This window comes from Cupressus sempervirens, chromosome 1 (assembly GCF_028749045.1).
Source record: "Cupressus sempervirens isolate cs-2001-9-10 chromosome 1, ASM2874904v1, whole genome shotgun sequence".
NCBI lineage: Eukaryota > Viridiplantae > Streptophyta > Pinopsida > Cupressales > Cupressaceae > Cupressus > Cupressus sempervirens.
The window spans coordinates 451,943,763-451,970,420 of record NC_143118.1 but is presented as its reverse complement, the minus strand read 5'-3'; the positions used below and the strand labels follow the sequence as shown (position 1 = coordinate 451,970,420).

General features: G+C 33.3%; 1 protein-coding gene across 5 annotated transcripts in view; it reads left to right on the top strand.

The window, feature by feature from the left end:
- Positions 1 to 26,658, top strand: part of LOC149578256 (ARM repeat superfamily protein) — a 361,318-nt gene that overhangs the window by 150,417 nt on the left and 184,243 nt on the right. For all 5 annotated transcript variants that reach the window (XR_016364259.1, XM_089827963.1, XM_089827965.1 and 2 more), the window contains exons 22-26: positions 10,721 to 10,828; positions 11,086 to 11,207; positions 25,050 to 25,179; positions 25,295 to 25,374; positions 26,066 to 26,201. Coding sequence is in view for 4 of the 5 variants with exons in the window: in XM_089827963.1 (XP_089684089.1) it covers positions 10,721 to 10,828; positions 11,086 to 11,207; positions 25,050 to 25,179; positions 25,295 to 25,374; positions 26,066 to 26,201 (576 nt within the window). In the remaining variant the exon portion in view is untranslated. The remainder of the gene's footprint in view (positions 1 to 10,720; positions 10,829 to 11,085; positions 11,208 to 25,049; positions 25,180 to 25,294; positions 25,375 to 26,065; positions 26,202 to 26,658) is intronic.

The window sequence follows — 26,658 nt, the reverse complement described above, 5'->3', positions numbered from 1 at the left end:
CATTTTGCAATCTGCATATCAAGTCTCAAACCAGAAGGTGAGACAAATAGCCAATAGGAGTTCTGGTCGAGGATGGGAGGAGCCATGTCCAGACTAACCTCAAGCCCAATCTCAGGTCATGAATACATGCATTTGTGTTTCATAATTCCTTTCTTTTTTGAGTATAAGTTCGACTGCATCTGGCCTTACAAGGCTAGGACAATGATTAATACAATACATACCTTTGTATTTCATAATTCTTCTTTTTCTAAATATAAGTCTGACTGTAGCTGACTATACATTGTTTTAACACAAAATACCTTGCTGATGTTCTTCTGCATTTCATAGAGTTCATTGAAGATCCTTTTAGTTTTATCTATGTGATTGTAACATCATTTATGAAATCGAATGGTAGTTGTAGAAATTTAAATGATTATATGAATCAACATCAATAACCATGCTATCATAATTTCTGAAACAAAGATCAGAATACTCAGATTCTCTAACACTTAGGATTCACCAGCAATGAAGCCATGAAATGGTGAAGAGGTGTAAATAATAACTGAATGCTCATAATCTTATAGACATCAAGGAATTCACTAGCAAAGAAGCCATGAAATGGTGAAGAGGTGTAAGTAAAACAGAATGATCATAATCTTTCAGGCACCTAGTATGCACTGGCAAAGAAGCCATTGAAATGGCGAAGAAGTGGAGTTAACTTGCAAGAACCAAGAACGAAATCAGATATGAATAACTAAGTAATGAAACACTTAATAGCTCATGTTGTCCCTGTAATGGAATCTATTGTCAAGTCAAGTGGTGGTGATCGGGTCGTTGAACCCAAACGAAAATCCTTGGCCAAGGTAGTTTATAGGCATATGTGCTATTCTATGATCACTTGATGTCCGTAGACATCAGTTATATAGTTATAACTGATTGGGCACTCAAAACCACCTGGTAACTCAAATGGTTGGACTAAAGAACATCCTAAGCCCGATCTCGAGGTAGGAAGGGCCATTCTAATATGTTAGGATGTGTGGGGATAAGTATGGTCCGAGGTTGGGAGGTTAAGCCTATGTTAGTGCTTCTCCTCTCACCAATGCCAAAGCTTGCACAACTAGATAAAGGATCCTCCGTTATTACTGTATGTTTTTCATGCTTTTACTAGTTAATCATTTAGCATGAATAGTAGATAGTCTTTTTATTTCAATTAGGGTAGTTAATTGCCATCTAAATTTGAATAAGAATATTTTCAGTTAAGATGATTTTAGTTAAGGAAGATAGTCGTTGCTTTATTTTTCAGCTGAATATGTTTTCAGATAGGAACGATTAAATTCTTTACAATGAATATGTTTCTCGTTATATCAGCTGAACATGAAAATACAGTTGGATTAGTAATAGTCGTTTAACCGAATATTAATACAGTTATTTCCTGTTATTGTTAAAAGGAGTCTCTGTCGTATGAAATGGAATCAGTTACTTTGTAAACGTTAGAAGATATAGATCTTAAGATTTGGTTATGAAAATTTGTTTGTTACATTAATAGTTTATCTAAAGATGTTTTTGTTAAGGTAATGCATTGCAGTTCTTCTAAAGAGGTATGAGACAAATTGAAAAACACATATTATGGTAATGATAGAGTTAAAGAAGCCAAGATACAACATTTGAAATCAAGATTTGAAGACCTTAAGATGGGTAAATGATGAAAGGGTAGAAGAGTATCTCTTTAAGATAGATGAAATTGTAAATGACATAAGAGGACTTGGTGATAAAATTGATGATATTGATGTTGTAAAGAAAGTTTTGAGATCTCTTCCTGATAAATTTGATTTTAAGATATGTTCTATAGAAGAAACTAGAGATATTAACTAGTATACAATGGAAGATATTCATGGAGCACTTGGAGCTTATGAAATGAGAAAGTTTGGTAAGTAGGAATCCACAAGCAAAGAATCAGCATTCAAGGTGGAAAAGAAAGTGGAACAAGTCTTGTCAGAATCAGAAGATCTGATGTTCTTGAAGTGCATTTATCAAGGAAATTTAATAAAGGAGCAGGTAAATAACTTTCTTTCAAATGCTTTAATTGTGGCAAAATAGGACACTTTGCATCTAAATGTCCTTATAATAGTCATGATGAAGTAGATGACGAGAAAGAGAAATTAAGTAAAAAGAAATTCTATAATAAAAAGAAGTCCTTTAAGAAGAAGAAGAGTTTGATTGCTGATGTATCAGATAGTGAATCTAGTAGTTTTTAATGTGATGAAAATGAAGTTTCATTTGTGGCTATAGAAACTACTTGTCAAGAATCAGATAGTGATGATGATGTTGAACTTGTTGAGGCTGATTTAGAACATGAATTTCTTTATGCACTTAAAAAGATCAAGGAACTAAAAAGGAATTTAAGTGTTCAAGAAAACCAATTCTTAAAAGAAAAAAAAGAACTTTGAAAAAAAAACTAAGGACTTAAATCGACAAGTTATAGAATTGAAATTACAAGTTGAGGAACAAAAGAGAATTGTCTTTGTCACTAAGGAAGAGTTAAGTTCTAAAGATCGGGAATGTACAAGGTTAATGAATGAAGTAGTATCATATAGAAGAAAGCTAGAAAAATATGAGAACACTACTTTGGATGATATGTTAAGGAAACAAAGAAGAACTGATGGTCTAATAGGAATTGGTTTTGAACTTGGACAATTTTCTAGTGACAAGAAAGATAAATCTTTATTCAAGATATTTAAATTTGAAAGTAAGGATACAAATCAGAATGCTACCACTTCAAATGCAGATAAAAATGCAGATTTTAATCGGATTTCTAATGATAAAAATCAGGTTATATCAAACACTTCATTCATGGGTAAAAGATACTCAAATATGTTCACTTCTTTCTTTGATGGGTATTGCTTCATGTGTCATCGATATGGACATAGAATAAATAATTGCAGATACATGTCAAGGAGGTATTGAAAGTTTCATTTTGGTTATTCCTTTCCTAAAATGAATGGTCTAAGATGTTACAAATGCAGTGTCTTTGGTCATGTTATGAGTAATTGCAAAACTAAGTCAATTCAGAATGATCAATCTTATGCTAGTCTACAAGTTGATAAAGAATTTGATACTAAAGTGACTAAAATATGGAGGCCTAAGATTAATAAGTCTATGTTTGTTCAAATGGCTCTACATTCGGAGGAAAAGGACTTTGGGATAATTGATAGTGGTTGTTCTAGACACATGACAAGAGATAGAAGGAAGTTTGACAAATTGATTAACTACAAAGGTGGCAATGTTAGTTTTGGTGATGATTCTTCAAGGCAAATTAAAGGTTTGGGTTCTTTGATGGTTAGTGACAAAATGTTCATTCATGATGTGTATTATGTTGATGGATTAAAGTACAATCTTCTAAGTGTTAGTCAAATTTGTGATCATGGACATGAAGTTGTTTTTGATGACCATGGTTGCCAAATCAAGTTAAAATCTGGACAGTTGGTTGCATCAGTTAAAAGATCTAAAGGGAATGTATACAATTTAAAAGATATCACAAATACTAACAATCATGAAGATGTTTGTCTTATTGAACAGGTGAATGAAAGTTGGTTATGGCACAAAAGGTTTGGACACTTGAATTTTGACAACTTGGTAAAATTTAGTAAGCATCAAAAAGTAAGAGGTATGCCATGTATAAGTAAGCCAGAGAATGTTATTTGTGAAGGGTGTCAACATGGTAAACAAACAAAGGCATCCTTTCCTTCAAAAGAATATTTGCTTCTAAACCATTGCAATTAGTACATACTGATTTATGTGGTCCTACAAGGACAATGTTGTTAAATGGTGAAAAGTATTTCATGCTTTTCATAGATGGTTATACAAGAATGACATGGGTAACCTTCTTAAAGCATAAACCAGAGGCATTTAACAAGTTTAAGATTTTTAGGAAAATGGTTGAAAATGAGTCAGACATGAAGATTAAATGCTTACGATCAGATAAAGTTGGTGAGTTTACTTCAGATGAATTTGTTGATTATTGTGAAAAAAATGGCATCAAAAGACAATATGCAGCATCTAGGACACCTCAACAAAATGGAGTTGTTGAGAGAAAGAACCAAACAGTGAAAGAAATGGCAAGGACTATGTTAGATGAATCTAAAGTACCAAATAGGTATTGGAAAGAAGCAGTTCAAACAGCAGTATATATTTTAAACAGGGCACAACTAAGGGTAAAAACTAAGTACACTCCTTATGAGTTATGGTATTGACATCTTGCATCTATTATGCATTTTAGAATTTTCGGAAGTAGATGCTTCGTTAAGAATTTTGATGATAAAATAGGAATCTTTGATTCAAGATGTGATGAAGGAATCTTTTTAGGATATTCTTCTCAAAGTAAAGCTTACAAATGTTTTAATAAAAGTTTGAATAAATTTATTGAAAGTGTACATGTGAAAGTGGATGAAGTTGTGCAGGATCAAAAAGAAATAAGAATGGATAATACTTTCCTACAAGACAATGATAAAGACTTGAAAGAAGTAGATAATAAAGTTGATGAAGGTAAAGAAGCATATAATAAAGTTGATGAAGGTGAAGAAGAGATAAAAGATCAAATAGAAACACCACAATCCATAGGTACAAAGGCTACAGGAACAAGATTGAAGAAGTATCATCCTCAAGAACAAGTTATAGGGGATAAACATGCAGGTATTCAAACAAGAACAAGAACTACATCTAGTGAATGTGCTAATCTTTGTTTGTTATCTCAAATTGAACCTAAACCATATAAGGAAGATAGTATGGATGAGTTTTGGGTTAATTCTATGAAAGAGGAACTAAGTCAAATTGAAAAGAATAAAACTTGGGAAATAGTACCTAGACCTAAAGATAAAAATGTAATAGGTGCTAAATGGGTCTTTAGAAATAAACTTGATGAAAATGGAAAGATATCAAGGAACAAGGCTAGACTGGTTTGTAAGGGTTATGCACAAATAGAAGGTGTGGACTTTGATGAAACTTTTGCACTGGTGGCTAGAATTAAAGCAATTAGAATCTTTCTTACATATTCATTTTTCAAGGGCTTTAAAATGTACCAACTTGATGTTAAAACGACATTTGTTAATGGTTATCTTGATGAAAAGGTTTATATGGATCAACCTAAAGGATTTGAAAACATAGACTATCCTCATCATGTCTACACGCTAAAAAAGGCTCTTTATGGTTTGAAACAAGCTCCTAGGGCTTGGTATTCTAGGTTGGATCAGTATCTTATCAAAAATGGCTTCAGAAGAGTTGGTGTTGATAGCAATTTGTACATATATGGTACATGTGATGATGTTCTCATTGTTATTGTTTATGTTGATGATATAGTATTTGGATCCAATGATGATGCTTTAAGTCAAGGTTTTTTAAAGCTTATGCAATTTGGATTTGAAATGTCCATACTTGGGGAACTATCCTATTTTCTTGGGTTGCAAATTCCTCAGTTGGAAAATGGTATATTCTTATCCCAAACTAAGTATGGAAAAGAAATGTTAAAGAAATTTCATATGAAAGATTGTAAGCCTATGGGAACACCAATGATAACAGGATGTAAACTTACTAAAAACAATGATTCTCCTGATGTTGATCAAACTACTTATAGATCCATGATTTGTAGTTTACTATATCTCACAGCTTCAAGTCGTGATATCATGCATGCTATATGTTTGGTTGCAAGATTTCAATTTTTACCTAAAGAATCTCATGTTATGGTAGTTAAAAGAATTTTCTGATATATTCAGCGTACTTTAGATTATGGGATTTGGTATCCTAAACATGATGGCTTCAGATTTGTTGCTTATACTGACTTAGATTGGGTAGGTTCTCTAGATGAAAGAAAAAGTACTTTAGGAGCAACATTTTTCTTGGGTAACAAGCTAGTGTGTTGGCATAGTAAGAAGCAAGAATCTACTACACTTTCTACTGCAGAGGTTGAATATATAGCCGCATGTTCTTGTTGTCAACAGGTTCTTTGGATGGTTCAAACTTTATCAAATATGAAAGTAACAATATCTAAACCAATTCCTATCTATTGTGATAATCAGAGTGCATTCAGTATTTCTAAGAATCCAATTATGCATTCACGCACCAAGCACATTGATGTTCATTATCATTTCATAAGGGAACATGTCTTGAATGGTAATGTTGAATTAAAATTTCTTCCTTCTTCAGATCAACTGGCTAACAAATTTACAAAACTTCTCTCAAGAGCCATATTTGAAGGGCTAAGAACAAGATTAGGGGTTTTATTCCTCTCTTCTCTTGCATAAGTTCATAAATGAGTGATAGGTTTCAGGGGGAGCATATTTTGCATATCTTTTAGTACATTGAAACCTTGGTATATCTCCTTTGTCATTGATGTCTAAGGGGGAGAAAAATGAAGAAGATGTCTACATGATGGATATACTGGTATAGGTACACATGGATATACAAGTCTACAGGTATAGATATAGGATATACAGGTACACATGGATATACAGGTATACAGGTATAGATACATGATATATAGGTACACATGGATGTATAGGTGGAAGTTGGTATTGACATCAATGCCAAAGGGGGGGTATGTTAAACCCTTGGTATTTGGTCTTTGATTGTTGTCATTGATGTCAATAATGTAATTATAATGAGCATATGGTATGGTTAACATCATGTAATTATCTTATTTGATGTCCTTAAATGTTGTTGAAAACATATTCAAGACAAACACTTAAGTGTTAAACAATTAACACTTAATGTTCACATTGGTTTAGAAAATGGTTATAAAAAAAAAGTTTTGGTCTATGAGAAAGTCAACAAGCTATTTTATCAAATAGACCCCAACTATCATTCCTTTTTGGAAAGGTCTCTGAGTTAGCTAAAATGGGTCTTTGTTAGTTTTTGCATAACACATGTATGGAAAGAGAAAAAGTCTATTTATCAGAAACAATTACCAAATTGTTATGACAATTTTAGCAGTTTTGAGCGGTTTTGGTGTAATGGAAGTTTGGGGTATGTACTTGCCTTCAAAATTTCGACTTTCTTGGTTTATAAGTAGAGGATACATTCCTCTAAAACATCCAACAGATGGTTTTGATAGAAGTTGTTGGATTTCTGTGGAATTCCTTGTAGACCGAATAGTTTGCAAGCATATTTTTAATAGCAAAGAAGAGGGTAATGCTTTATGTTTCTATTTTCATATTTGTGTTTTGATCAGATGTAGAAGAAGGGTTATATATTGCTTCTTCATTCATTTATATCAGTATTTGATTAGATCTTTTAATGGAATTTTTTTTTTTGGATATTGGATGTTTGGAGGAGAATAGAAGTATATCCTGCATTATGTTTTCAACAAGAAGTTGAAACTAGTGATTCATGATTTGTGTTGTAATAGAGATGATCCTTTGATTTTATATCTCATTTGTTCATTTTGGAGGTTGATATTTCTTGTAATATCCCTTAGATATCCGGTTGGTTTTTTCGCTTCTACCTTCTGCACCTATAAGGGTGTTAGTACTCAAGTAGAGATATGAATCAAAATATAGCATTATTTAACAATTAAGGAATAACCTAAGTTCCTAATCCCGATTACTTCCTTCTTAACGAGAGTTTGTGATCAGATACTTAGTTCCTAAGGGAGGATTCTCCATAGCTTTTATATTTCTAGGAAAACTCTCCACCAAGTATCGTCTTCTCACTATACCTTTCCTCGCTAAGACTTATGGATAATTGTTTCCGATTTACCCATACTTCTTGGAAGATTTCTCAATCTAGGCCTTATGGATAACCTTAATTGGTAAATCGATCCTTTCATATGCATATGCCTATACTATCTAGTGTACTGACCTTTAGAGATAGCTGATCTCTGCCTTAATTCTTTTTTTTTTTTTGGGATTCCGAGTTATTTTGATCTTCCTATGTCTTTGTTTATCAATATGGTTCCTAGTTCAATATATCTCAAACCTGACTTATTTGCAAAATAATCTGATTCAAAAGGGTAGATCTCTGGATTTAAGAAGTTGCAATTGGATGATTTCTGTACACTATCTTTATCTGCCTTGCGGTTGTGGGAGTGTTATAACGGAAGAATGTGTAGACGTTGGTTAATGGCTGCTCCAGCAGCAACTTTGTTTCTTCTCCCTTAATGATGGATGCCTCTATGACTTTCAATAATTGCTGTGGTGAAGTTTGCCAAGGGTGGGGAGTAGGTTCTTCTTTATTGCCTACTTTATTCTGGCATTTGAAATCTCCAATCTATCTTGTTCTTGTGAATTACGCTTCCTTCTACTGGTGTGCCAAAGTATGATGCTTTCCTTGGTCTTAACATCCAAATTAGTACTGAACCTTACTGCTGGTGACTCTATGTCTATTATCCCTTTCTGGAGATGATTTCTGTGTGCTTCTTTCCTTGCTATTCCTGTTGGATGTGCTGGAGATGGGATCTTGTTTGATATAATATGATTAAGTGTTTATCCTGTGATATTTGCTTGGTCTGTGTACTGTACTGTCTCTTCTTTCGAATGCTTGATTATCCTTTGGTCTCCTCCTTCGATGCTTGGTCTATCCTTTTCCCCTCTGCTTCCAATGACCTTTCTTCTCTCGCGAAGGCTATTTTATATGTGGTGCGGGGTGTATATGGAATGCTGTGACAGTGGATCGACCTCCTTTCCTTTATTAAAACTTAGGTTCGGTTAATCATTTATGTTTGGCGTTTAACAATCGGAATTCGCCTTATTATATGATTATTAGGTTTAGCATTTTAAATAATAAACATGTTTGCCTATTTAATCAATAACCATGTTTGCATCAATAATAACCATGTTTGTCTTAAATTATTAATTAATAATGAATATGATTGGCTTAAAATTAATCATGATTACTTATTTGTTTTTAATGTTAAAACAAATAGAATAATTAATTAATTATCTAAAAACTGATTCAAGATATTAATGATAAAATATAGTTTCTAAATACAAAATTCTATTTATTATCCTTGACTTGTTTGTTGAGGGGTTATCGCACTTCTTGTATTCATAAAGTTGGTGCTTTAGGTGTAAGGGATTGGTGTTCCTTGAAGTTGGTGTTTCTAAAACAGGGTGTTGGTGCTTCCCAGAGTTGTAGCTCTAAAAGATTTGCCCAAGAGGCCAATAAAGTTTCAAATTCAAAGTGGGTTTTTACCCTAAGGGGTTTTCCACATTAAAATATTGTGTCACATTGTTTTTCATTAACTATCTTGCTTATGTGTTAAATTTTATAACTTGTAATTGTTTCAAGTTTTGAAAATGTATTTTAAACCACTGATTCACCGCTCCTCTCAGTGGTGTTTGTATTCCAACAAGTCGCTTCTGCTTACTGATTAAAATGCTGGTTAATATAAGAGATCTTCCTTGCTTGCGCATCATATTATTTCTTAAGAAAATTGCTAAGTTTGATGTCTGATATATTTTTCTCATAAGATTGATATTCGTAGTACATATCAGGGCAGGGGCGTTACAATAGGCTCAAACTATGTGAACTTCACTACTTTTTATGCTAAAATATGTAAATTTTTATTTTTATTTTTATACTTTTTTGGTGTGGATGTACCTAAAGGGCCAAATGTACTCCCAATTTTATTTTTCCCTACTAGTATATTTAAACCAATAACTAATGACTTAGTGCAAGAGGTTAGCTGTGTCCAGAATGCTTAGGAAAACTGGCGTTTCTTCAAGTTGATCCTTGCATGTGGAAATACCATCTTTTGTTTTGGTTTTTTGAAAGCCATGGTGTTCTACTCTTGGTGAACCTATTTGCACAAGTCCCTCAGGCTATTCTGAATGAGGGGATTCCATAACATTGGCAGCAGAATTCATTATACTTTTTCATTTCCGTTGCATCCACCAATCTTTGAAAGTTTAAATTGTTGTATATCATTAATGACAAATCCAGTGTTTAATCTGCTTTGTCAAGTAGTCTTGCATCAAAAGTTAGTTAGAGTTTTGGTCTAAAACAAAAGCAACCAGTGAGGGAAGATTCTGAAAAGTGGTGTGTTTTCATTTTATTCACATGGCAAGCTAAAGGACCTGAAGAGAATTATGAATGTTCACCAAAGCAATGTGCAATGAAAATACTTTGTCCTTTAAGGCCAAGCAGTTTCCGTAAGGGAAGGTGGCAGCATGAAAGTCTTCAATTTGACTATGGATAGGATTAGGATTCTGAATTTCTACAATCTAAAAATTGTGGAAGTAGGATTATTGGACTGGAAAACTTTTTCCAGTTTAATAAGGATATTTTTTAAAAATTGACCATTTTAGAGGGGTCAGATTTTCTGCAGAAGTAGAATTGAACAGGTATGCCTTGTTTACCTCTAGGATAATACCTAAGTAGAACACATCGTAAATAAAAATCATACCAGTTAAATTCTATTTTGTAAATTTTCCTATATGTATATACTATAACTCATACATTTTAAGTTGATTAATTAGACAGTCTTCCACCTAAACTTCACATGTTGAATTTATTTTGTCTTACCGAGTTTTGGAGGATAATCAATTTTCTCTGTAATAATTTTATTGTAGCCTCAAAATAATATTAAAATAATTGAATGTAGCAGTTGTGTATCTACAGTAACAAACTGTATGAATATAGTTGAAGAGTGGACTTGAACTCTTTATTTTTTGATGTGAGTATTTTGAAAGATAAATTGAGACTCCTAGATTGCTTAAATTTTTGATTCATTCTGTCTTGTGATAAGCTCTAGATTCCAAAGATGAAGGCTTATATCACTGATACAGAGGATTCAAAGGGGATAGATGATTCTAAGGATGAAACATTGCAGCAGGAAACATGGGATGACATGATAATTAACGTAAGTTTCTCAGTTTATGTAATATAATTCGTGTTATATATATAGCTGCACTCCGGTGACGGTATAAGTTATCATGTCTCGATATTTGATTGAAGACTTTTAAGAATGGATTTGAATGGTGAACATTGTTTTTGTGCTTGTCTACAGCATGTGTTTTTCTGATTTCCCTTCTTGTACATATTTTTATTTTGAGGAAAGAGAATTTATTGTACTAATATCTTTGTTATAACCTTTCACTTTTTCTGCATTTCTTGCAGTTCTTTGCAGAATCTATTGATGTAATCCGAGATCCAAAGTGGACTTCCTCTCTGGGCAACTCTCTTTGTAGGCAATACGTACTATACAATGGTGATGATGATCATTCTGCATTGCTACATAGGTATTCACACATTAATATCTGAAATTCAAAATTAATATTTGGTATGCATATATTGTAGTGGAATCAGAGTAATTATCAAGTTACATATTAGATTTTTATGTTATGCTCTGCATTTCCTTTCTTGTTAAAGAAATCTCTTCTCTGAGTTTAAGTATTTAGATTTCAGTGAGAGATTTTACTACAGGGATGTATTTATCCATTATTGTTCTTCAGGAGAGTTAAATGTTCAACTTCCACATTGAATTGTCCTACAACAAATAAGAAATCTGGCCTACTAATTGTATCTACCACAATAATTTTTATCCTTTCGTATCATTTCAATTAGATATTATCACTAGCTGTTGCATTGACGAGATTCAGTCTGTCTAAGATTGTGGGGATTCACAATAAAAAATATGTCGGCTGAGACCAAACATGTATTGTCCTCGCTCCTTGACATGATCAGAGACTGTATGACGGTCCTTTGTGCATCACTAGCATCAAATATGCAAGTCCTCTACTGTACAAAGAATTTCACTTGGAACCCCTCACTCAATTCTTCATGGCCAAGAATGGCTATATGTCCTTCAAGTTATCTCTCAGTTTTTAAGAGTCAAAAGGACCAAGGGGCCAGCATCCATCACTGGTTGGAGAGACTTTCATAAGAACATTATCTGTTTGATTGATAAATAAGACTTTTGGAAGCTCAGGCAAGGAGCTCGTGTATGTCTTTCACTGTATAACATTCTCATTACCACTAGGAACTAAGGCAGTAAATTCCTTCTGTTCTACTATTAAGCTAGAATTGGTCCACTTTTGTGGTGTATATTGCTTGTTGTTAGTTGAAGGCAAAATGTGGCTGGGGTCTATCTCACGAGTACTGTATTGATCGCTTTGGAAATGTTTTTTTCCCACTTTTCAGTATTGTATAATGAAACTATCTATTTCAAGAGGAAATGTATTCATGGGAAGTTGGCGAAGATTAAGTCTTTTATTGGAGGGGGTCGTGTTAGAATGCATGAGGTAGTAGAAAAATGTTTAGCGTGAAGAAATATATATGTCCTGGAAAATAATATAGAAAGTCATATCAAGTATAGAGAGTCGTATCAAGTACTTGACTGCTTTGATGAGGTGACAAGAAGAATAAGTGATTAATGAGATAAATGCGCTCATATGCCTTAGAGTAACGTAAAGCGAACCCTGAATTCTTGATTATTACTAGAAACTCAAATAGGGATGAACCAAGGAAAATAAGACATATTCTATAAGAATATCAGAGTGAATGGCAACATTCAAATGGAGAGGAACAATTCTGAGTAGAAATTTCATGTATCAATATTTTATAGAAACTAAGCTGTTGGTTGGTGTAGGAGCACCCCAACATTTGAAAAATGATGTCATTTGAATGTACTTAAAATTCAATATGGTCTATCTAAATCCCAATGTAAAAGATTATAAAATGATTGTGAAAGTCCAATTTGATTTGATAGTAAGGGTTTTACAAAGTTTAGGGGTCAATTGTATAAAAATGCAAAAGTTCTCAATATGTAATAAAATGTTGTCATAAAATATTGTCAATGTGAAAAGTTGATGTAAAAGGGAAGGTGAATGGTCATGTGGGGTAGCTAATAAGTTAGACATCTTGGAAAGGCTTTAAAATATCATGTATTGGTCGTGATTTATAGAGACGAAAAGTTGGAGAAGTTTGGAGAAGAACTGAAATAAAAGAACTCTTGTTTTTGTAAGTTTTATTCTAAGTTTTCTGAGTTATTTTGCCAGAAGTTTGTCTGATATTTGTATTGATCCGGCCACATGTGAAAAGATACAGACTTTCAACACATATTTCAGAAAGGTTAATGAGTTAGCTTTTATTTGGTTTGGTTTGGTCTAATTTCATCGTGATTTATAGAAGTTATGGCCATTTTGGTGAAGGCAGGTCTGAATCTGTCATAGGGTTAGCAGTTTTTGCAAAAATGGAATAACTTTTATTCCACTGATTGGATTTGGCTATAAGTTGGGGAAAATATCTTTAATTAATTTTTTTTCTCTATCATAAAAGGGATTTGTTTTATCCATTCATCTGTAAAAGTTATGAATAATCATTTGAAGAACTCTGATTCTGTCCTAGATATTAATTTAGCAAGAAGTTTGGAAAAATATGCAACTTTTCTTTTGAAGCTTTTCAACAATTATTGGTATCAGAGTTGTAAAATTTTTGGGAGAAGAGAGGAGAAATGGGAGAAGAGAGGAGAAATGACTTCGACAAAATCTGAGAAAGAGTTAATAAAGTTGTTGTAGAGGTTTGTGCAAGATGGTAAGAAGAAGAGATAATGACGTAGAGAGGAAGAAAAAGAGGAAGTAAGGAAACAAGAAGCTAGAAGGAAACTAGAGATAGCATGGATGCACACGTAAGAAAATGAAGAAAAGTTAAGGAGACTAGGAAGTGAGTGAATGTATGGTTAAGGAAAATGATGATTTGGAGCAACCATTCATTGACAGTACAAAGGTATGTGAAGATGGGATAGAGATCCTGGTCACCAAGGAAGAGAAGATTGGTCCATTGGAAGAACAAAAGGCACGCATTGATGCTGTTATGAAAAGTGAGCAGCAGATAGTTGTTGATGAACGTTATGATGGAAAGGTTCTTGAAGGTGGGAAAGAGATGGATGTGATGGCTGTTGATGGAACCATCAGCAAGAATGACACTATGAGTGTCATGGAAGGTAAACTTTATGGCTATGATGAGTACACTAGTGATGGTTTTGTGCTTATGCTTCCTAACATGTAATATGTAGGTTTGTAGGTAGATGAGTATCTCAAAGATACCTATGAGGACATGGGCATACATCTTGAAGATTAAAAACCTTGGACCCTAGACATGAGTACCACTTGAGTGGTAGAAGGTACAACAAGAAGGAAAAGGATGAAGATGCAATTTTGCTTGCAAGAATCAAAGGCATTATACAAAGGAATTGGAAGACTATAAAGGAGGATAATTAAGGGGGCTTGAATTCTTTTTTCCTCAGGAGTATATTTGAAAAATTATGTAATTTGAACGTATTTAAAATTCAATATGATCTATCTAAATCCCAATGTAAAAGATTATAAAATGATTGTGAAAGTCCATTTTGACATGATAGTAAGGGTTTTATTAAGTTTAGGGGCCAATTGTATAAAATTGCAAAAGTTATCAATATGTCATAAAATATTATCATGAAGTATTGTCAATATGAAAAGTTGACATGAAAGGGAAGGTGAACAGTCATGGGGGGTAGCTAAAAGCTAGAGAACTTGCAGAGGATTTAAATAATTATGTATTGGTTGTGATTTACACAGAGGCCAAGTTGGAGAAGTTTGGAAAATAATTAAAATGGAAAGAAACTTGTTATGGTAAGTTTTATTCTAAGTTTTCTGAGTTATTTTTCCAGAAATTTGTCCAATGTTTGTATTGGTACCTTCAACATATATTTTTGGAAAGGTTTATGAGTTTGCTTTTATTTGGTTTTGGTTTTGTCTAATTTCTTCATTATTTGCAGAAGTTATGACTGTTTTGGTGAAGACACGTTTGAATCTGTCACAAGGTTTGCAGTTTTGGCAAAAATGGAATAACTTTTGTTCCACAGATTGGATTTGGCTGTAACTTGGCGAAAATCTCTATAATTCATTCCTCTTCACTCTCATATTTGTAAAAGTTATGAATGATTGTTTGAAGAATTCTGATTCTGTCCTACATATTTTAGTAACAAATTTGAAAAAATATAAAACTTTTCTTTGGAAAGTTATCAACAATTATAGATTTGACTGTGTGAATCCTTTTACCTCTGCATCACTGGTCCAGAATTTTGGGTTTGGACTTAGGATTAAGATTTGGGCTCAAAATTTGTTCAAATTTTTGGGTGGATTCAGATTCATTTTGTGTTTGTCCATACAAAACATATGCTATTTATATGTATTTATCTGCAGTAGAAAATAAGTTCATACACCACTATTCTAATAGCTTAGCAACACAACAAAATACATTTAATGCCCCCTTTTTGGGGTTGACTTATTTTTCACTCTAGAATTACAAATTCCATTAAAATAAGAATTGTAAGATCCTCATATATGTAACTTTACCAATTAAAATGCCTTTTTACAAGATAATTCCTAATTTAGCTCCTATAACACCATTAACTGAACAAGAACACAAATATACTTTCATAGCTTAAATATATTGTTAATATGATATAATCTATCTTATGCATTTGTAAAGAGTATTCCAATCAATAACATGTAATATGTTGTATTTGGCTTTCTTAAATGTGAATGGAAATATTACAAAAGTGTCTCCTAGTCCTAGGCTGAAGGGTGGAGCCTTGTCCCCGTTGGCCTAATGCTTTATGGGGTTGGTGTATTGCATGGGCCTCACCATTCCCCCTCATTGTAACTTCCTCTTCCCATGTGAATCATCCCTTGCAAGATAGTGTCTTTGTATGATGTAACTCATGCCTATCCACCACAAGCCTTATCTAGTGCCTTGGTATGATGTAGCCCATGCTCATTCCAACACAAGCCTTACTTAGTGCCTTTGAACGATGTAGCACAATTCATTCCACCATAAACCTTACTTATGATCTTAATGCAGTTTTTGTATAGATATATATAATATCTTTAATATCCCTACTTTGGGAAATTAGAAATACTATTAAAACATTTTTTTATTAAAAATTGAAACTTATTTTTCAAATACATAGAACTTACCAAATACAAAGGTGTTTGGTGGATATTTTGCAACCGGCAATTTTGTGAAAGTCTAGTCACAAATTAAGGTGACTAGTCATAGTATATGAGATAGAGTCTCACCTACCTTAAAGGGAAGGCTCCCCCTTCTCACTATTCCTTGAATCAATTCAAGGTAAGAAAGAAGTTGAGAGATTTGTAAAGGGTGTTACCAATATTCTTTCCTCTTAACTTTCAGGATAAAATCCACTTACCCGCGGAGTGAGTAATGGACAAGATGAAATCTCTAACTACACTTCTATCTAAAGCTGGAAACAATGATACCAATAAACCCACACTAACTCAAAGGCTAATTGGAAGCATACCAGTTTGGCTCTAAGTCCATTCTTAATCTAGTCTATAAGAATAACATTTACTATTGGGGCAAAGACTTCTAGAAGCAAAGTATTTTAACTATTTTTGTGTATTATGAAGGTAATACAAGCTACAGTCAACACTTCTAGTCTGTGTATTACCATAGTCGCTTTTAGTCAAATCTTCAAATTCGACTGTTTCTTAACTCTTTTATGCTCAATTATTTAGATCAAACAACAATAGCATGAGTCAAAGAAGACAAACACAAATCACAGTCAAAGCTTCGAATTTGCACTAATCACAATTGCACTCAATCAAAGTTTAGCGCCAATTGTTTCTTTGTATTCACTTTTCATCCAAAATAGTACTGCACAATCAAAGCTATGCTTGCACAATTTCTTTAGAGCTTTCTTGCATACAATCAAAGATGATTTTTAAAATGAGGGACACTCCTTTATAAAGGAAAATGAGTTGAGAAAAAAAGGGGAGGAAAAAGTGGGAGCAACTCAACCAACTTTGACCTAATCAAACTAGGTGAGAGAAACTATTGAATTACATGTCATAAAGATATGCAATCAAATTACGTGATTTTATGTAATTCATTCTCTCCAACTATAAACATAAAAACACTTGAAGAAAATGATGAGGTTGTTAAATTGTCAGCAAAGGCCTTGTACTTGATAATGCAATCTCAGATGATCACAGGATTGGGAGTTCCTGTATTTTGTGCCACTATATTCACCTTGATAATCATGGTGTTGCATCTTTTGATAGCCTCTGACTCTCTTTGATGATTTGTCCGTTGTCATTCGAAAACTTGACGTGGTCAAGCTTTTTCTCATTCGAGTTATCAATTCTCCTTTGTAGATGGGCACATTCTAGAGTCTCTGACACTTTGAAGACTTTCTCGATGGTGTTCGGATGTAAACTCAGAACAAATTTCCACCAAGACCTTTAACTTTTTTTTTGGAAGCAAAGTGCTTGACACATTCCCACATGAACTTAGGTTCTTGGACAACCATTGGGAAAATGGAGATGACATGAATAGTTTCTTCTTAATGATCAAAGCATATCTTCTCTACAGGATGTCTTTATGCAATCAAATTACGTGATTTCATGTAATTCATTCTCTCCAACTATAAACATAAAAACACTTGAAGAAAATGATGAGGTTGTTGATTCTAAATGAATCAATCTTGTAAATTGTCAGCAAAGGCCTTGTACTTGATAATGCAATCTCAGATGATCACAGGATTGGGAGTTCCTGTATTCTGTGCCACTACATTCACCTTGATAATCATGGTGTTGCATCTTTTGATAGCCTCTGACTCTCTTTGATGATTTGTCCATTGTCATTCGAAAACTTGACGTGGTCAAGCTTTTTCTCATTCGAGTTATCAATTCTCCTTTGTAGATGGGCACATTCTAGAGTCTCTGACACTTTGAAGACTTTCTCGATGGTGTTCGGATGTAAACTCAGAACAACTTTTCACCAAGACCTTTAACTTTTTTTTTGGAAGCAAAGTGCTTGACACATTCCCACATGAACTTAGGTTCTTGGACAACCATTGGGAAAATGGAGATGACATGAATAGTTGCTTCTTAATGATCAAAGCATATCTTCTCTACAGGATGTCTTTGTTCTTTGAAGGATTTCTGACATAATTTGAAGAGTATGCCGCAACATGAAGATGAAGACATCTTCCAATGAGATTGGATTCATGACAATTTTGAGATTTGAGTTACAATGACGAATCCACAAGGGATGAGTTTTCAAAGTATGGATTAGATACTTATGAAGCACACATGATGGCTGGAAATTAACCAAAAAGCATATGTATTTAGGCGAAAAGGGTCAAAATTGGACTCTCAAGGGTGAATTGCATGTGAGAAAAGATGGGCTTTTGTGGGTATGACCAAGAATGCAAGTTGGGATGCATATGGATGTGTGCAAATGGCGACATCGGCATTTAAAAGTGTGAGCTTTTACCAAAATCGGGTTCTTTAGATGTAATTACATGTAAAATGATTTACATGTAATTATTACTTGATGTAAACATTTAATTAGGTTCAGAGGATGGAATTACATGTGAGTGGGTATGGAGGTAATTGCATGTAAATTTAGATGAAGGACGGAATTACATGTAAATGCTCTTGGAATGTAAGTGCGTATATTGGGGAATGGAATCAATATGCTTTGACATGTGTTGGTAAAATATGGAAAGATGTGATGCATTTGCATGGAAAGGTGGAAAGTGAAAAGGTGTTTTTTGTTCTTGCATTCTTGGGAAAGAATCCTCAACTTTCTTCCAAACAAGAAAACAAACAAACAAGAAGCAAAACTATTCACCAAACAAAAACATACATTTTGTTTTTTGACTCAAACATGGCAAAACATTAAGTTTCTCTCCTACATGCAATTTCAAAATTAGACTATGGAAAATTCCAAGCATTTGAAAATTAAAGTTTTCTTCTTATTTAAAGAAGATTTACAAAATACATGGCATATCTTTGGACAAATGTACAAGGATGAACCAAAATACGGAATGAAATAGCAAAGGATTGAAAACTTTAACTTACTTGGTGATCAAAGCGCCAAAATGGGAAGATTGATAGTTTTGAAAGAATGTTTCTCCTTCAATTTCAAATTTCCAACAACTTCCTTGACCTTTTCAAATGTTGCAAATGCAAAATGATATGCTCAAACGCTTGGTTGTTTTTACATGTAATGGGTGAAATACAAGTCACAAATCCTCCAAAATGCAAAACATTTTTACATTGTATGTGTTCATGAGGCATTTTTAATACAAAAGAAGTGCCTTCTTCTTACTCATACATGGGTAGTTTTTGTAGAAATAGGGTAAAAATGTGATTTTGCAATGTCAAAATAAGACTCCAAAAGCAAAAACGTGCCCTTGCTATTGTATTATTTGAACTGAAAATGTAGATTTTTGGTTGTTTTTAAAAAAATGTGCCCATGAAATGCATTCACATGGGCCATTTTTGAATTAAGAATGCAAAAATGTGAATTCCAAATGCTTATTCATCCATCAAAATGCAAAAATGCGACCCTCCAAAGCAAAAACATGGTAAAAAAATAGATGTATTTGAGTCGTTTTTGGCTTGGGAATGCAAAAATGTGTTCCTCAAGGGCCCGTTTGGTTGCTGGAATAGGAATAGAAAATTTGGAATACTTTCTCTATTTTCCGTTTGGTTTGTCAATTGGAATAGGGAATATGAATACATATTCCCATTTTGCCTCTAAAATGAGCTTATACCCATTTCAAAAATTAGCTGTTATTGGAATAGCCATTCCTATTCGCAGTATGCATTCCTATTCTCCATTCCTATGCTTGCAACCAAACGGGCCCCAAATGCATTTGCATGTTTTGGAATGCAAATTTGGGGTTTATGGATTCATTTACATGTTTATAATGTATTCATATGATGGCTGGAAGTGCAAATCACACTCTCAAGGCCTCATTACATATTTAAAATACGTAATACATGCCATGTGTTTGAATGTTTTTGGCTTTGGAGTGCAAAAAATTAGGTCTATGGATGGTGATTACATGAGTTTTAAGTGCAAAATCAGATTCTCCAAGATGCATTACATGTAAAGTTCATTGGTTGGAAGTGCAGTTACATGTAATTGGACTCTTAGAAGTCCATTACATATTTCAAATATGCATTTACATGTTAAAATCGGATTCTAAATATCCATTTGCATATTTTCATGTTTTAGTGCAAATTGCACTCTATTGGAGCCTTTACATGTTTTAAAATTGATGCTTTCTTGGGAAAGAAGGGAAATCACATTCTCCATGTGCTATTACATATTTTAAAAACATGTACTATGAATAAGAATGCAAATCACACTCTCCATCCTCCATTACATATTTTAACAATATGCATTTGACAATTTTGGCCTTGGAAAGCAAAATCATGGACTCCAAATGCATTTACATGCGATGCTTAACATGTAAAAGGCCATGATCATGCAAATTGCACTCTTGGAGGTCTATTACATGTTCTAAAAACTTTTCTATAAATGTTTAAAATTGCCTTTCTAGTTCAAATTGCACTCATGGAGGCCCTTTTCATGTAAACATGTAAATGAGTTAAAAGTTGAATTTGCACAACTTAAGTGATCATTTAAGCACACGTTTAATTGATTTTTGAGAAAATATGACTTAATTGGGTGAAAAATAACATGTACATTATATAATAAATATATCATGTGCAAATATTAATCAAAAAACAATATTTAATGTCAATGTTTTGAAATAAAACATAAAGTAACTCAAAAATAAATTAGACTATATAGTTAATAAAGTCACGTAAGTGAAAAATTAAAAAGCAACTCAACATGAAAATATAACATAAAGTGCTCTATAGTCACTTAAGTGAAAAATTCAAGTGACAAAGTAACTTAGAAACATAGCATAAAGTGAATTTATGTTATATTTTTCATAAAGTGAATGTCAACATTAAACTATAACATGATATTTTAAATTATGCAATTGCATGTGGATATTCTATCTTTTGGGCACTTAAATGGTCATATCTTTGGACTATGAAGTCTGATTAAGCCCTAAGATATAGGGAATCGAAGGGAAAATTGAAAGCAATGATTTGGGAAAAACCAAAAGACTAAAAACCAACAAACACACAGCAATGAGAAAATGGACGTTGAAAGCTTAAAAAATCAAGCATAGGCTTAATAAAACGAAAAACGAAAATGACTTGATGAAAGTGTTCAGTAAAAGGATTCATTATGCAAATTGGGGTCGATTGGTTGATCAATGTTGGCTAATTAAATAATAAATTATCTCAAAGATATGTGAAAGTAGGTTGAAAAAGTTTCGTACTGTTACCTACATTTTGTGGTGACAAAATGCAGGACAACAAAAGGGATACCAATATTAATGACAATAACATCAGCAATAATATAAACATCAATTTCGAAAGAGATCAATGTCAATCAATCAACAATGTGTAATGTCCCCAATGCTCAAATAGAATTTAATAATTAAATATGTTGGAAAGATAAAATAAAATAAAAGATAATATAATCTAATAATAGACAAATATAATATATATTTAATTAATATTTATCAATATTACAATCTATAATATAATTTATTTTTAAGCATAATAATGTAACTTAAATAAATAAATAAATAAAATATTATAAATAATAATTGATAATACTATATTGATAATAATATTAAACAAATGATTATAATGCTATAAACTAATATTAATACAATAAACAATTATTAAATACATAGTAAAATGCCACTACTTGTCTAAAGGGCTCAACCCATCCACCTCAACATTTATATGGTCAACGTCAGTTGAAGAAGGGGGGAGTAGGCAAGTATGAAGGAAAAATGGTGAACTTTCCAAACACATTATAGTTGTTAGAATATAAGGATTGACATAGCTAGGGAGACTATTAGACGAACGTAGCAGGAAGTAGTATATACAGTTATATGTTTATCTACATGATTCAGCAAGGGTGTGATTCACATAAATATATTATAAATTTATCATTGCATATCAAAGAAATTACCTATCAGAGTGACATATACATTATATGCAACATGAATAATAGGAGGGAGAAGAATGAGTTATAGAGGATAATGAACAACTTCCATATTGGGGATGAAATAAGAGGTTTATCCATTCTTGGAATAGTTAGTGACATTGGGAATATATGAAAATCAAACAAATATCAGCAACTAGGTCAGATAGGATCAGTGACGAAGGCGTATAGGAACATAGATACACATCTAGAGGATATATAGATAGCTATAGTAAGATATGGCAAGTGTGAATAATATATCACAAAAGAATATTACGAAAATCACAGAGGGTAATGCTTATACTACAAAAGATAATGTACTTATCGTAGAGGATGATATATATCTTAGAAAACAATATACATATCATATAGTGCATACCAAGATGCCAGGGGATGACAATAAGAGTACGATGAATGCAGACAGAGAGATGGCTTAAGTATAGGTGACATACCATCCACTTTAGACACTACAGTTTGGATTCAAACCATCTAAGATTTAGGGAGGGAAAAGATATTAAAGTCACCATGATGTATTTAATAATAAGTTATATGTAAGGAGTGCCACCAAGACTAGTAAAAACTATGGCGAAGGCCTGACACATAAGCATCATCGATACCATAGTGAGAGAGAAGACCAAGAGGAATTTAGATAGAAGCAAAATCGATAATACTCATGTTGCCATTTTTAGTGACGACCAAGTCTTAATAGGGAAGTGATATGTCTATGAGAGTTATAGAGTTTGGGGTTGCATCTTGAGAAAATCCTCAAGTAAATACAAATCAATCTAATCAAATTTAGTGATCAACAATACGGTTGCAATGGTACTCTAGAGTAATCATATCAAATGGAGTATTGAGGAAGTCTCTTAAGAATAATGTAGCCATTAGACCAGAATTAGTCAAGCTATGGTTATTAATTAGATGTCAACAACACTTAGCACAAATACGGATATAATATGATGAGAAAAATTAGAGAGAGTTGACAATTTTATTAGTCCAAACCAATTTAGTTAAGAAGAGGCACAATTGAGACAAAGCTAGCTACTGATATGGTTAGTTAAAACAATCACCGAGAAGATAGGTGGAGGATTATAACTTGCTTGTAATTGAAATATAAGAATTAAGTCAAAAAATCCCATAGGGGTGGATTGGGGACATTACACAATACGTATGGTATGCCACAAATAAACATATTGATAATTAGCAATATTGTTGATGAAATTCATCTTCTTCACCAACAAATACTTCAAGGTGGACCATCTTGGCAGTGTAGGGGTATTTGTATCCATATCATGCAGTCATTGAACTTGTTATGTGAGTCATTCCTCTTGTAGACATTTGGACCTCAAAAATTATAACACCAATTTTTCTTGATGTAGTTGGGTTGCTTATTCAGAACAATGGTTTTGTGGTATTCATTATTAAAGCAGTTCTTCCAATGTTGCATGGGCTCTTCACAAGGATGTCTCTTGATGATCATAAACTCATCCATTATTGGGCATTTGGGTTTTATAATTCTTGAAGCTCTAATTGAAAATTGAATTCCAATTCAGCTTCAAGAGGTTGGCCTCATGTTGCTGCTATGCCCTTTTGAATTCAATAGTCTATTTCTTATTCCCAAATGGTTAAAGTCTTGTTGAAAGTCTCAAGAAGTTTTTAAAGTCTAAACTCATGGACTCAATCTCCATTGTTGATAAAAGAGCATTGTTCAAAGACTCGAGTTATGGTCTTTAATTGTTTAAAGACCTCTCATCTGCACTTCTTCTTTTAGGGACATGAGGTTGAGATTACTTCTTATATGTATCTGGGAGTGAAGTTCTCTAGACTCTGCTTCAATATGAGATAGGCAATACAACCTAGACTTAGTAAGGGTATGGGTTTTGTTGCTATGCTTGAGAAACAATGTTTTAGACACCATTTTCAGGATACCTCATCCAAGTTATCCCTCTTGGACTCCCTTGTTCAGTTGACTATTCTTTGTGGTTTAGTGGTTTGGGGGCCTTCTCTCCTTGTTTCTAATTGGGCCTCAATCAAACGGGTGTAGACATTGCTTTTATGACGTATCATTAGATGTCATAGGTTCACTTCTCATAGTATCATTCTTGCTGAGTTTGGTGCTCATCCCTTTAGTCTTGTGGCCATATTTTCTCTGATTTGGTTCCTTCATTGCCTTCGTGGTTTTATGGATTTAGTTGGAGAACGAGATAGATACTCCTTCCTGGTGTACTGCTCTACTGTTGCTACTGATACTATTTCTTGACCTCGTTGTTGGTATGCACAGGCATCCTCTTTACTGAGCTCGGTTGGGATTGATATTGACCGCCTCCCTCCTTATCAATTCTTGTTGAATGCCCCTACTCATCTCCTTCTCTCATGATAGGAGTTAAATGAGCATGTCAGACTGGATATTACATTATCACCGCTTGGACTAATCCTCTGCACTAATCCTCGTGGTGGATTGTGTCTGAGGATGGCCTTCTATGTTGAGCACTTTCCAGAGATCTATGATGGGATTATTGTTCCTCCTAGTTACCTATCTCGACGGTGGTGTCATTCCTTGCGTATCTCTCTAGAGTCCTTCAGAGTTGGTTCTCACCGTCTTCGGGCTTAGACCAATCATCATATTGATAGTGGAGAACGGATCTGTAAGCTATGTACTTTGGCGGAGGCTGAGAGACTCACTTTATTTTCCGTTGCCCTATCTTTTATGAGATCAGGGGGAAATTTTATTGTCTGTTTTGGGACTGTTTCTTTTTTAGCTTTCTTCAGTTATAGTGATTAGCGGTGTCTTGTGCTCTATCTTTAGGAGGTCACCCTGCTCCGCGATAGTACTTTACAATCAGTACTTTCTTACCGGCATACCTCGAATCAGCTCATTACTACCTTTTTCTCACCCTTATCTCCTTTACGCGGTGTTCAAAGGCCGTCCAGTTCTACTAGAGTTCAGGTTCATACAGAAGAATATATGGCAGCTAGTTTTGCTGGTTTTAAAGATGTCTGGCTTTGCGGGTCACTAGCATAACTGACTAGTCAGACTTTAGATGCTGTGATTGTATATTTTGCATTTCAAATTACAGTGGCATGATTGTAAGAATGTTTTATAATTCACTTTTTAGATTTCTGGAATGAATGTTAAAACTGATGCAGTATGAAATATAAATTCTCTCTCAGCACTGTAATGTATGGGTTGTGTTTTTCAGATGCCTTGGAATGCTACTACAAAAGGTTGACAATAGGGCATATGTTCGTGAGAAGCTGGATTGGATGTACAGAAAGGCAAACATTGCAGATAAAACCAATAGGATTGGACTTGCTAAGGGCGTGGGGCTGGTATGTTACAATAGCATATTGGCGCAATAATTATGGGTTAAAGGAAGTTGCCCATGTACCTCTTTGTTGTTTATTTCAATAATACTGATCTAGTAATTCAACCTCTTCTTTGCAGGTTGCTGCAACACATTTAGATACAGTTTTGGAAAAGCTCAAAAACATCTTGGATATTGAAGCTCGTAGTAGATTTCAAAGGTATTTGGATGATCTATTTATTGAATTTCATTGAAGCTTTGGTGCTTGAGAAATATGTTGACATTAGTAGTTTAAAGAAATCCTGAAGATTTTGAACACTCTTTTCTAAATCAGGTATATCTTTTAATTTGAGCAATCTTTTAAATCAAGATTCTACAAGGCGATCTTATTTTTCTTCCACCTTCCGCCACTCTTGAGGATCACTTCATTTTTTCATATAGTTTGTATTTACTATCTATTATACTAGATCATGAGAAAGTCTTACTAAGGGTTATGTGCAAAAAAATCAATATGCTAGATTCAACACTTGATTCTTTTTTTTTCCCCCTAATTAATACTGGATTATACAATGCTTTGTGTAATTCTTATTTTATCTTTGTTGCTATTTCTGGTTTTTGAAATTTACATAACCAGTATCAAATAAATCAAAATAATCATACAAACTCACTTGTTTCTGAGTACAGCTACTAAATTATTTTTTGTATAAGTATGTTGTAAACAACCTGCAAAATTTATTTGTATATTTCTCTATTAGCAGTATTGCATATGCAGTAAACAATTCAATGTCAATAGGCATCAGTACCATCTTTATTAGTTCTTTCTCTTAAACTTTTGAGAATTGTATGATTTTTTTAACAGATATTGTTTGATTGTGTTGATGTTCTCATAATGATTCTGAAAATGGTGGCAGATTTCTTTCCCTGTTCATGGATAGTGGTAGCAAACCAGATCTTGATGATATACATGCTGCACTAGCATTAATGTATGGCTATACTGCCAGTTATGCACCATCAACTGTGATTGAAGCCAGAATTGATGCACTTGTGGTATGCCAAATAACATTACCTAAATGAAAAATACATCTCCGTTCTTTTGTAAGCTGTAAGCTGTAGTAGAGAATTTTTTTTGGTTTTCATTTATTTTCAGTTTTTTTAATTGAAACTTCTGCTTATGAATATCAAAATGAAAAACCTGCATTGCTATACAAGAGCTTGGAGTTTTTCTCAATTTACTAAATTTAGAGCTAAATGATCAACACATTTACCTATGATTTATTTTGAATCTTTATATAGTAGTATGAAGGGTGCAAACAACTGCTTTGTAGTGGAGCTTATTGAAAACACACTCAGCATTTTCAAGCAAAGTTAATATTCCTAATTTTGAAATGGCCTTCTGTTTGGGATTCAGAACTTCAAACAAGATTGTGGTAACCATAGAAGCATAAAATGCTAAGGAGTAAATTGAAGGAAAAAAAACTCAATAGCTACTGTTTTCTTAATTTTA